This window comes from Syngnathus acus, chromosome 22, assembly GCF_901709675.1.
Source record: "Syngnathus acus chromosome 22, fSynAcu1.2, whole genome shotgun sequence".
Classification (NCBI taxonomy): Eukaryota; Metazoa; Chordata; class Actinopteri; order Syngnathiformes; family Syngnathidae; genus Syngnathus; species Syngnathus acus.
Window position 1 is genome coordinate 541,245 of NC_051106.1, and position 11,256 is coordinate 552,500.

Here is an 11,256-nt window from a genome sequence, read left to right on the forward strand (position 1 = left end):
ACGTGTGTTTGAAAGTGCTAAAAAGGCGACGCACTAACTAAACTTGTGCGTTGTTGTGCAAATGTTTGGAGGCATAGTTTGCCGACGCCGCTCGCAAGTTGACGTACAAGAGCGGCGAGAGGTCACATCCGCTTCATCTGCTATGCTAGCATCCATTAGCTTGGTGCTAGCACATAAAGCGAAATGTGGATGCAAGATGCGCTGAGAACTAAATTGTGGGAATTCCATTCTTGTCATTTGACAGGAGAGTGATTTCGATTTCAAATGAGTTTGTCGATAAATGGCTCTTTTATTTAGCTCGTTAATTCGCTTAGTTTTTAGGTTATTTGTAAATTAGTCAATCACATTCCTTTGTCATGGTTTGTTACTTTGTTGATAGTAAACATCCATCCATCCATTTTCTACGCAGCTTTGTCCCCACGGGGGTCACGGGTGTGCTGGAGCCTATCCCAGCTGACCTGTGAGGCGGACGTGCTAACCAGTGCACCACCTTACAAGCTCGTAAATTTGCTTCTTTTATTTTCATTGATAAGTTAGTCACGGAGGTGTTTGTTAGGTTGGCAGCTTTTTGAGTTTATTTGGTAAGCAGTTGTTTATTTTTTGTAATAATAACAATAAGTCAAGTCAAAATTATTTATATAAATCACAAGCAAGTCTCAAAGGGCTTCACATGTACAAAAATTGACAATTATTCTCAAACATCCCCTGATCTTAACCTCCCAGGAGGGCAAGAAAAAACTAAAAAAAAACCTACTGGGGGAAAAATGAAATACCTTGAGAAGAGACCACAGATGGGAGGATCCCCCTTCCAAGATGACCAGGCTGCAATGGATGCGGAGAGGGCACATAAAACACATACACTGCTCAAAAACATTAAAGGAACAGGTTTTTTTTGTCAGGGTATGGCATGAATTCAATTAGACTTTTCTGATAAGGTTTTGGTCAGGTACGTGGCAGAGGGGGTTGTTAATCAGTTTCAGCTGCATTGGTGTTGATGGAATTAACAACAGGTACACTAGACGGGCAACAACGAGATGGTCCCCAAAACAGGACTGATTTTGCAGGTGGAGGCCATTTCAAGTTCCTCTTGATCTTTTTTAACTGTTTTTCCACAAGTGTTGGCTTTAGCTAGCGTCATTATCACAACTGGGAGCATGAGGCAATTTCTTAACCCTCCTGAAGTTGCGCAGATTGTCCAACTCCTCCAGGATGGCACATCCATGCGTGCTGTTGCAAGAAGATTTGATGTGTCTCCCAGTACAATCTCCAGAGCATAGAGGAGATTCCAGGAGACAGGCAGTTACTCTAGGAGAGCTGGACAGGGCCGTAGACGGTCCTCATTCCATCAGCAGGACCGATATCTGCTGCTTTGTGCAAGGAGGAACAGGTTGAGCACTGCCCGAGCCCTACAGAATGACCTCCAGCAGGCTACTGGTGTGAATGTCTCTGCCCAAACAGTCAGAAACAGACTTCACGAGGGTGGCCTCAGGGCACGACGTTCTGTAGTGTTTCCTGTGCTCATTGCTCAGCACCGTGGAGCTCGATTGGCATTTGCCATAGAACACCAGAATTGGCAAGTCTGCCACTGGCGCCCTGTGCTTTTCACAGATGAGAGCAGGTTTACCCTGAGCACCTGTGATAGACGTGAAAGGGTCTGGAGAAGCCAAGGAGAGCGCTATGCTGCCTGCAACATCATTCAGCATGACCGGTTTGGTGGTGGATCAGTGATGGTCTGGGGAGGCATTTCCATGGAGGGACGAACACACCTCTACAGGCTAGAGAACGGCAGCCTGACTGCCATTAGGTATCGGGATGAAATCCTTGCACCCATGGTCAGACCCTACGCTGGTGCAGTAGGTCCTGGGTTCCTCCTGATCCACAACAATGCCCGGCCTATTGTGGCAAGAGTATGCAGACAGCATCTGGAGGGTGAAGGAATTGACACAATTGAATGGCCCTCACGATCACCTGATCTAAACCCGATAGAACACCGCTGGGACATAATGTTTCGGTCCATCATACGCCGCCAGATTGCTCCTCAGACTTTACAGGAGCTCACTGATGCCCTTTGACAGATCTGGGAGGACATCTCACAAGACACCATCCGTCGTCTCATTAGGAGCATGCCGCGACGTTGTCAAGCATCCATACAAGCTCGTGGGGGCCACACAAGATATTGAAAAGAATTTTGAGTTGCAGAAATTGAATTTTGGCAAAAAGGACGAGCCTGCCATATCATTTTTTTCACTTTGATGAAAAATTAAATTGTCTGTATACTGAGCCCTCTGTAGGCTGAAAACTTTTGTTTCCATCAAAAGATGTGGCATCCTTTTGTTCCTGAGACATTAAAATGTCCATATCAGTGTAGATATCCCCCCCCCAAAAATTCATCATTGAAATCTGATGTGTTTTCAAAGTGTTCCTTTAATTTTTTTGAGCAGTGTAATATAAAACAATCCAAAGAAAAAGTGGATGTCCAATTCAAAGTGAAGAGCTGCAGGAAGTGCCCTCAATTGTCCTGGCAGTGTCTTTGAGGGTGGTTCCCTCATCCCGATTGGTTGACGAGAAATCCAGACAGCCGTTATCAGTTTGGGGGGGTGGGCAGAAAAACAAACTCCAGCCGAATCGCCCACCACAGGTTAATTAAAGGCCATGGCATAAAAATGTGTCTTTAATGGTGTCTTAGATGTTTCTACTGAGGTAGCAGTTCTGATATCGGCAAACTTTTTGACTGTCGGGCCGAATTTGGTTCTAAATTTAGGCCGGGGGGGCGAACCAGGAGCAGATGGATGTAGTGCAGGGGTCACCAACCTTTCTTAAACCGAGAGCTACTTCCTGGGTACTGATTAAGGCAAAGGGCTACCACTTTGACACAGAAATAGCCAATTTGCTCAATTTGGCTTTCACTGTGTTATTATTGTCATTTCCAGTTCACATGTAAGTGTGATTTTAACAAGAATAGCAAAAATACAGTAAAACCTTGGTTTTTGACCACAATCTGTTCCAGAAGGCGGTTCGAGAAGCGAATCGGTCGAATTCCGAATCTATTTTTCCCATTACAAATAATGGAACATTTTTTAATCCGTTAAGCCTTTTTTAAGCATTTTTTCATTTGCGCATATTTGTCCGATCGCGCAACTGCAGTGCATCGCCGAACGCGCAACCCTAACGTGTTGCCCACCGCGCAACTGCACCGCGCTGGTCGCATTTTTGTGACAGAGCCGTCGCTGAAATTTAGAAAATATTTTTAAAGTCCTGATGTACTTTCCAAAATTTAAGTCGACTTAAGTGCGCAGGGAGCTTAATTTGGTCCAATCGCGCAACCGCGGGGCTCGGTGGGGCACTGACTAGCACGTCCGCCTCACAGTAAGGAGGGTGCGGGTTCGATTCCACCTCCGGCCTTCCCTGTGTGGAGTTTGCATGTTCTCCCCGTGTCCGCGTGGGTTTTCTCCGGGCACTCCGGTTTCCTCCCACATCCCCGAAAACATGCTTGGTAGGCCGATTGAGCGCTCCAAATTGCCCCTAGGTGCGAGTGCGTGTGCGGATGGTTGTTCGTCTCTGTGTGCCCTGCGATTGGCTGGAAACCAATTCAGGGTGTCCCCCGCCTACTGCCCGATGACAGCTGGGATAGGCTCCGGCAAAGCCCGCGACCCCCGTGGGGATAAAGCGGTACAGAAAATGGATGGATGGATTCCAGGGGAACGTTTGTGGGTGGCATTAGCGTAAAACTGTATCTGAAAACTCAGCACGCGAATTACGAGAATGCTGACGTCACAGCCCACACTCGAAATTCGGCACTGATGGAAATCGAGCACGGAGTGCGCCGGGTCCGTACTACTTAGTACGTACACGCACTTCCGGGAGTAAATGCGCGGGCGGGCGCTTCCCCATCTATTGGGGAAACATAGTAATTGCAGGGAAAATGACCCAAAAAAAAAAGTTTAATACAATTTATTCAGGTTTGGCGGGCCGGATTAAACGGCCCCGTGGGCCGGATGTGGCCCGCGGGCCGTAGTTTGCTCACGTCTGCTCTAGACCCTGCAGACTTCTAGCGTTTTGCGAGCGGAGGTTACGGGACGGAATGTAAGGAACAACTAGATCGATGAGATACGAAGGCGCTAAGCCATCCAGTGATTTATAGGTTAATAGAAGAACCTTGAAGTCAAATCTTAAATGGACTGGGAGCCAATGTAAGTTGGCTAATATTGGGGTAACGTGATAAAATTATTCGTCTGTGTGAGCAGTCTCGCCGCAGCATTTTGTACTAACTGTAGACTTTTAATACTGGACTTAGGAAGACCAGAGAATAATGCGTTAGAGAAGTCAAGGTGCGAATCTTTGTATTTCAGGAGGCTGTCACGCCATGCCTGATGGAAAACCTCAAGTTTGGTAAAACGCCATTTGCACTCAAGCTTTCTACATAATTGCAGAAGCGTACGTGTTTCATCCGTGAACCACGGAGTAGGCTTTCTACAGCGAGTTTCCAGACGTAGAAGCGCTACAGAGTGTCAGGGTCCGGGGTGGCATACTTCTTTTGTCCACAGGGAACAACCGTGAGCAGAGTGCAGAGGGCCCAGGTGCGGTTCATCAGGCTCGTTAAAGGAGGGCTCTTAAGGAGCATGCTGTCAACTGGTCGTCGCCTGAGTGTCCCTTCAGTGTGATCCCCTCCACGGTTGTACCTCTAGCTGTCACGGATCGGAATGGAAATGGAGCAGGGCGACCAAGTGCAGAGGGTTTTTGACGAACACAAACTAACCGACTCGGTAAACTGACATAACTGACTAACAAAACCAACAACAGAACCTGAACAGAGACGTGCACAAAAAGACAGGGTAACATTAACAATGATAGCAACAAGACAAAAATGATCCGACAGGGAGTGACACAGACAGGACTTAAATAGAAGACAGGTAACAAGAGGCAGGTGAGAATGATCACACTAATCATGGGCACACAGGAGGGGAGGAGCGAGCACACAGACACACGGACTATGGACATGATCAGGGACGAGTCGTGATCGAAGAGTCAATGGTGAGTGAGATGGGTCCAGTTTTATTGAGGGAGGATTTAGTGGCTATGAGGAGTACAAAAATACAACTTTATTACAGCTTCAGTATTGTTACAACTTGTTTCGTTGGAAAAAATACATTTTTTGCCCCTGAAATTAGTTTGTTTTGCCGCTTTCATTAATACCAAAAAGAAAATGACGTCATGCTGAATGGACTCTTATTGTTTGGATGAGACAATCACCAAGATTGGCTGCCCCTCTCTGTCACATGAGCATGTTGGTCCAATGGGAGCGGCACGCGGGCAGCCCGCTGCGTCGCCACGGCAACCTTGATAACTTTGTGTTTTCAGCAAACTTGTGCGTGCTTTCTACGCATAAGCGTGTCACATGATCATCATCATCATCAGGATGAAGACGAGGATGATGATTCTACCTCTTCCTCCTCCTCCCTCCTCATCCCTTGCTCCCCTCCTCCTCTTCCATCTCCTTTCCCTTCACAGTAGCGCCAGAGTCCGGTGGAGTGTCTCTTGCTCAAGTCCCTCTTCCTGCTTTCCACCTTGCGTGTTCTTTTTCTTTTTTGGAACTTCTGACGTCCAAACCTCACCTCTTCTTCTCCTCCTCCACCTCCTTCTCTTCCTCTCGCTCTTCCACTTCCCCCTCCGCGGCCGTCACCCATCTGGACTGGATCTTTTCACGCTTTTGCTGGCATGAGTGCACCTCCGGTCCTTCGCGCTCCCAGCCCGCTCTCCTTCCCTGGAGGGCAGGCAGGGGGAGGAGAAAGAGGAGGAGGAGGAGGTGGCGGCGGCGGCAGCGGCGGAGGAGGCGTGCTGTCCTTTCACATCCAGATCGGTCTGAGCCGAGAGCCGGTCCTGCTGGACTCGGCGGATGCGAGTCTGGCTCAGGTGCGCGAGGTGGCCTGCTCCATCGTTGACCAGAAGGTAGGACTGGAAGCGTTCCGATAATCATCGCAATAAGCATCACAACCGTAGTCCTCAAAATCATCATCAGCATCATACGCAACAGCATGCTAATAAATGCATGGCAGGATTGCAGCCTCCACCATAAGCAACTTTTCAAAGAGGTCAGTGACAGAACAGTTGCTAGCAAACATTTCAAGTGTAAATGCTCACAAACCATTCAGCATTAGGACAGTAGACATGCTAAGAAACAAATAAACCTTTTATGGTAGTGAGCACACATGCAAAGAAACATGTAGCGAAAAGGCAGCGTATGCTAATAAACTCTGATCAAGGATGGAACAAATGTGATTAAATATTCAAAGTATGCACACTAGCTAGTTTGAGCGCTAAGAAATAGCAAAGTCATCAACTATGCTGTTATTCTATTAAATAGCACAATGACGCACCAGTTGCCACTAACAGCTGGTAGCTAGCAGCTCGCAACCGCTCAACTTGTGACAGCCGGCGGGCTAATTTTTCCACAAGAGTTTAAAATGAATGTGCCCCTTTATGTTGTTATTTCGATTCTTACTAAACAAATGTAATCATCAAAAGTCTGCATTTTGACTCGTGCTAGCACATACAATGTAATTTTCTCTTTTAACTATCGAGAACATACACACTAATAATCATGTCAACCAATGATTGCACAGACGCTATTCAAGAAATTCAGTTAGCGTACATGCCAAAAACATTTAGCCCAACAGGACAAAAGGCAAGAAAAATCATACTTTGCCTCCCGAACATTATTCCCTTACCATACATGCTCGTCAAAGTTCATTAAAAAAGATAGACACAAGCAAATATTAGCATGTCAAAGAAAAAATATTGGCCAGCAGACATGCTAATGAACAGCGAGTCAATAATGAATCACCAAAATACTTCATTTCAATTCCGGGTGTTCTCAAAGCAATGGTTACGAGCAAACTGACTCTTTCACCTTTCAAATGTCAACAAAGTTAATACAGCTAGCTAATACAATTTGTGGCCATTTGTGTGTGTGTATATGTGTGTGTGTGCGCGTGTGTGTGCGTGTGTGTATGTGCGTGTGTGTGTGTGTGTGTGTGTGTGTGTATGTGTGTGGTATAAGGGAAAATGCAGGTCATGCAGAGATCATGTGAAACGCTGCAGGGCAACCGTCAATAGTGTTTGAACCTCACCCCCTCTGGGTCACATGATGTCAGTCTCACGTGAGTGCGATCGCTTCGGAGTGCAGGAAGCGCTCTAATTTAAATATTTGCCACTTTGCTCATCTAAATGTGGCAGGGGCCATCTTGGTGGGGGGGGGTTACGTGACTGGCGTTGAGTGACTTCCTGTATGGCTCATTTAACACACGTGGTCCAAAAGTCATATTTTGGTCTCACTGCAGACAGACATAATTTTCATGGTGTGTGTGTGTGTGTGTGTGTGTGCGTGTGTGCGTGTGTGCGTCTGTACGTGTGTGTGTGTGTGTCTGTGTGTGTGATCATGTTTGCATGTTGACTCTTCTTGTTGGAGAACAGAAGCATCCTACCTCTGTTCATTTTGTAGCCTCCAGTGAAGAAGCCTCTCGCAAACACGCATGTGCACACAGGCAGATACACACACAGACAGATACACACGCTTATAACAACTCAACTCATCTTTGTTTATAAAGCACTTGAAAACAGCCATTGCTGCACCCAAAGTGCTGTACATGCAGTAAAATTGGTCAGGTAGTAACAAAGAGAGTTAAAAAATGAAACACACTCACACACACACGCACACACACCGGCCGGTGTCTACAGCAACGTATATACACAAAAACAAATTGCGCACACACAAACATTTACATACATACATCTGTGTGTGTGTGTGTGTGTGTGTGTGTGTGTGTGTTTGCACATCCATAGAGACACAAACACACATTTGGCAACAAGCGCGCACACACGCATACATATGTACATTCACTCCCAAACACAGACCCACGTGCGTACAAAGTGACGTGTCCATTAAGTTGCTCTAATTGTCACACTTCAGGTGACTCTTTTGCACCTGAACCGTTAGCGACAATGCTAACAGAGTTCGGGAGCGCGTACGTTTGCTAGAGCAGCAGGTGACCTCAACACCTGCATGATAGCATGCCACACTTAACACATTCCCACAAATGAACTGATTAGCGTGCGCATGTGTGTGTGCGCGAGACTGCTCCGAAATGAGGTTCTATGAAAATTCAAAATGGCCCCAACAGTGTGAGAAATATCTAGCGATGACATAACAAAGCACAATAGAGTTTATCGCCTAACTGAAGTGCACTAGCCTAATGCTAACATACAATGTGGAACACCGTAGACGGGCTAACAGAAATTAGCACACGTTTGACTTTCTTAATCAAACAACCAAAATGGAGTAGGACCTCATTTTTTGTGTTCCAGAATGTCAGAATATCAAAAATCGGGCCTTCAACATAAAAGCTCAGAGGGATAACAAACGTTTCTCTGGCCCGACGGTGTCACACTCAAAAGTTATGCGATTGTTTGTTGATTGGCAGCTGAGACACGCTGTGGTTTTATTTTGACAGGATGTGTTACATAGTGCTTATGTGTTAAATGCATTACAGGATCCAGAAACCAATGGACTTATGCATATTTTGTTTTTTTATATCTCGGTACAAAAATTGGAATAAAACCTTTGAAGAGCGAATCATACAAAAAACTGAGAGAAAGTGAAACTGTATTAGGCTGCGTAAATGGTGGCGACACAAAACTGATTCCACACACACGCACCCACATTCTTGCGCGTACACCCGAACGTGCACAATGTGGCCGACAGTTCGAAAAAAGTCGTTTGTGTCAGTTGCATTTTTTTTCCTGCTGTTGCCAGGCAACTGAAGATGATGATAGTGATGATTGCGCCTGTGAAGTGTCCTCCTGCCATTATGGCTTTTAGACGCATGCATGCACGCAGTGCTGCGTGCGTGAGTGTGTCTGTGTATATGTGCAAAGTGTTTGTCTCCTCCACACTTCATTTTGAGGCCACACGTTACTCATCATGCTAATATGTGTGTGTACACGTGTGTGTGCGTGCGTGCGCGAGCCACACTGAAGACAGGACAACAACTTTCAGGGCCGCTGGCCATCACGCACGCGCGTGTGGTCGAAGAGGAAGCAGCCTTGAGCGGCGGCTGCTGCCATGCCAACTGAGTGGGGTTACCGTGGCGACAAGCTTCGGCAGCAAAAGAGATAAAGGAAGTGAAGAGGTCTGACGCAGGACAGTGCGTCACCCTCGTGTGGTCCGCGATGACGCCATCGCACGGTGACGCGGCCACGCTGTCACTCCCGAAGGCCCTTCAGGTTGCCCAAATGACTTTATTGGAGGTGCCACCTCCTGGTATCTCGCAAAGCAGACAGCTCCCCGGTTCTTCCTTCAAATGCGAGTTTTTCTGCACTTTTGCAAGAATGCAAAAGTGACCTCATCAGAACTTAAGCTGATCGCCCCTTTGCGGCCGCCTCATCCAGCTTGCGTCTGACGTGCGTCCTCATAAGCTAATATTGCTAAGCTAACTTTCCCGTGCGACTTCATTCAGATTCCCGAGTGCGGCTTTTACGGCATGTATGACAAGATCCTGCTCTTCCGCCACGACTCGGCGTCGGACAACGTTCTGCAGCTGCTCCGCTCGGCTTCGCAGATTCAGGACGGAGATCTGGTGGAGGCCGTCCTCTCGGGTGAGCTAACGTGCATCCTTTTGGGCGACGGTTATTTATTTAATATTTCACATTTTTGTGGCCGAGCCCTGCCGCGAATACGTCCAAAACGTTTCCATGTTTGATTTATTGTGTGTTTTGTGTTTGCATGCGTTCAGCTTCGGCCACGGTGGAGGACTTCCAGATCCGACCGCATTGCCTGTTCGTGCACTCGTACCGGGCGCCCGCCTTTTGCGACCACTGCGGCGAGATGCTGTGGGGGCTGGTGCGCCAGGGCCTCAAGTGCGAGGGTAAAAGAAAACAAATAAACAAACAAACAAGTAAATAAGATGGCGGTCTCCTCTCTCTCGAGACTTTGCGTTGGCGTCAAAAGCGGGCTTGAAGAGTATCTGACATTGGAGCATCTTCAGCACACGAGCCGGTTTTACGCTTCTTCTTTTAAGTTTGCGGTGCCAAACCAAACAGGTTGGCGCCCTCAAGTGGTCGTCAGTGGACGTACACCCAAAATAAACGGGACGCAAAAGAAAAGCGTTAAACTGTCCCCGCAAAATCAGCAAAACAAAAAATGCACTTTGTTGGAATCAAATCTCTGCCTTGGTTTTGATGGCCGCTGAGGCCATTGAGGCTGAAAATGTTTTTTATTTTTTAATTATTTGGAGGCTGCGGTTTGAACTACCACAAGCGCTGCGCCTTTAAGATCCCCAACAACTGCAGCGGCATGAGGAGACGGCGCCCGTCCATCGTGTCCCTGACGGGGGTGTCGGCCAACACGGGGGGGCGCCCCCTCTCCACTGAGCCCTCACCGCCGCTCTACGCCGACGAGGCCCTGCTGGTCAGCGTCGTTGCGCGCCTTGCCTGCAGGCCTCGCGCTCGTGCGCCGCCTAGCTCACTTCCTCTTTCCTCTTTTGCCTTGCAGTCTCCCGTCAGTCCCAACATGGAGGTGAGGCCCACAACATTGCCCTTCAAACGAGGCTCACGGCTTCAAAGCAGGGTCTTTGGGTTTCAGATTGGGCTTTTGAGTCTGGCTTGGGGCTTCAAAGAAGCGGACGTTACAAATCGGGGTTACATTTGCAAATCAGGCTTTTGAACGAGAGGTCCGGCTTCAAATCAGGGACTTACAGAACAGATGGGCTCGAGACTTTTGAGCCTGGCCCAAAGGGGACAGAAGCTTTGCGAGGAGCCGGCCTCGGCTTCTGCACGGAGGACACTGACAGGGATGCCGCGGCGGCCTTGCGCTTGGCAGAAATGGTCGGCGGAGGCGTGGTGGGGTCGCGAGCGGCGCGCCAGCTGCCAGTCGTACGTGGGCCGACCTGTCCAGCTGGACAAGCTGCTGCTGTCCAAGGTGAAGGTTCCTCACAGCTTCCTCATCCACTCGTACACGCGGCCCACCGTCTGCCAGCACTGCAAGAAACTCCTCAAGGGCCTCTTCAGGCAGGGCCTGCAGTGCAAAGGTAACACCGCCGAGTGTTGTCTTCACTGTTCACTTGACTTGTGCACTCCTCACGCACCTTTTGGCCAATCGCTTTGCTACTCAAACTCATCGAACAACTTTGAGTCACTCCAGCGGGTTGAACTAGCGGTAAGGCGTCCCATCCCGCACGAGAAGCTCCCTGAATTTGACGAGGA

The 11,256-nt window shown here is 48.1% G+C and overlaps 1 protein-coding gene across 3 annotated transcripts in view; it reads left to right on the top strand.

Annotated features, from left to right (window-relative positions):
- The first annotated feature begins 5,259 nt into the window (after positions 1-5,259).
- The window catches only part of prkd1 (protein kinase D1), a 12,618-nt gene continuing 6,621 nt past the window's right edge, over positions 5,260-11,256 (top strand). For 2 of the 3 annotated variants that reach the window (XM_037242320.1, XM_037242322.1), the window contains exons 1-6: positions 5,260-5,946; positions 9,513-9,651; positions 9,789-9,920; positions 10,290-10,462; positions 10,547-10,570; positions 10,874-11,081. In XM_037242320.1, the coding sequence (XP_037098215.1) occupies positions 5,716-5,946; positions 9,513-9,651; positions 9,789-9,920; positions 10,290-10,462; positions 10,547-10,570; positions 10,874-11,081 (907 nt within the window). In that variant the 5' untranslated portion in view covers positions 5,260-5,715. The remainder of the gene's footprint in view (positions 5,947-9,512; positions 9,652-9,788; positions 9,921-10,289; positions 10,463-10,546; positions 10,571-10,873; positions 11,082-11,256) is intronic. The other variant, XM_037242321.1, reaches the window with a different exon arrangement.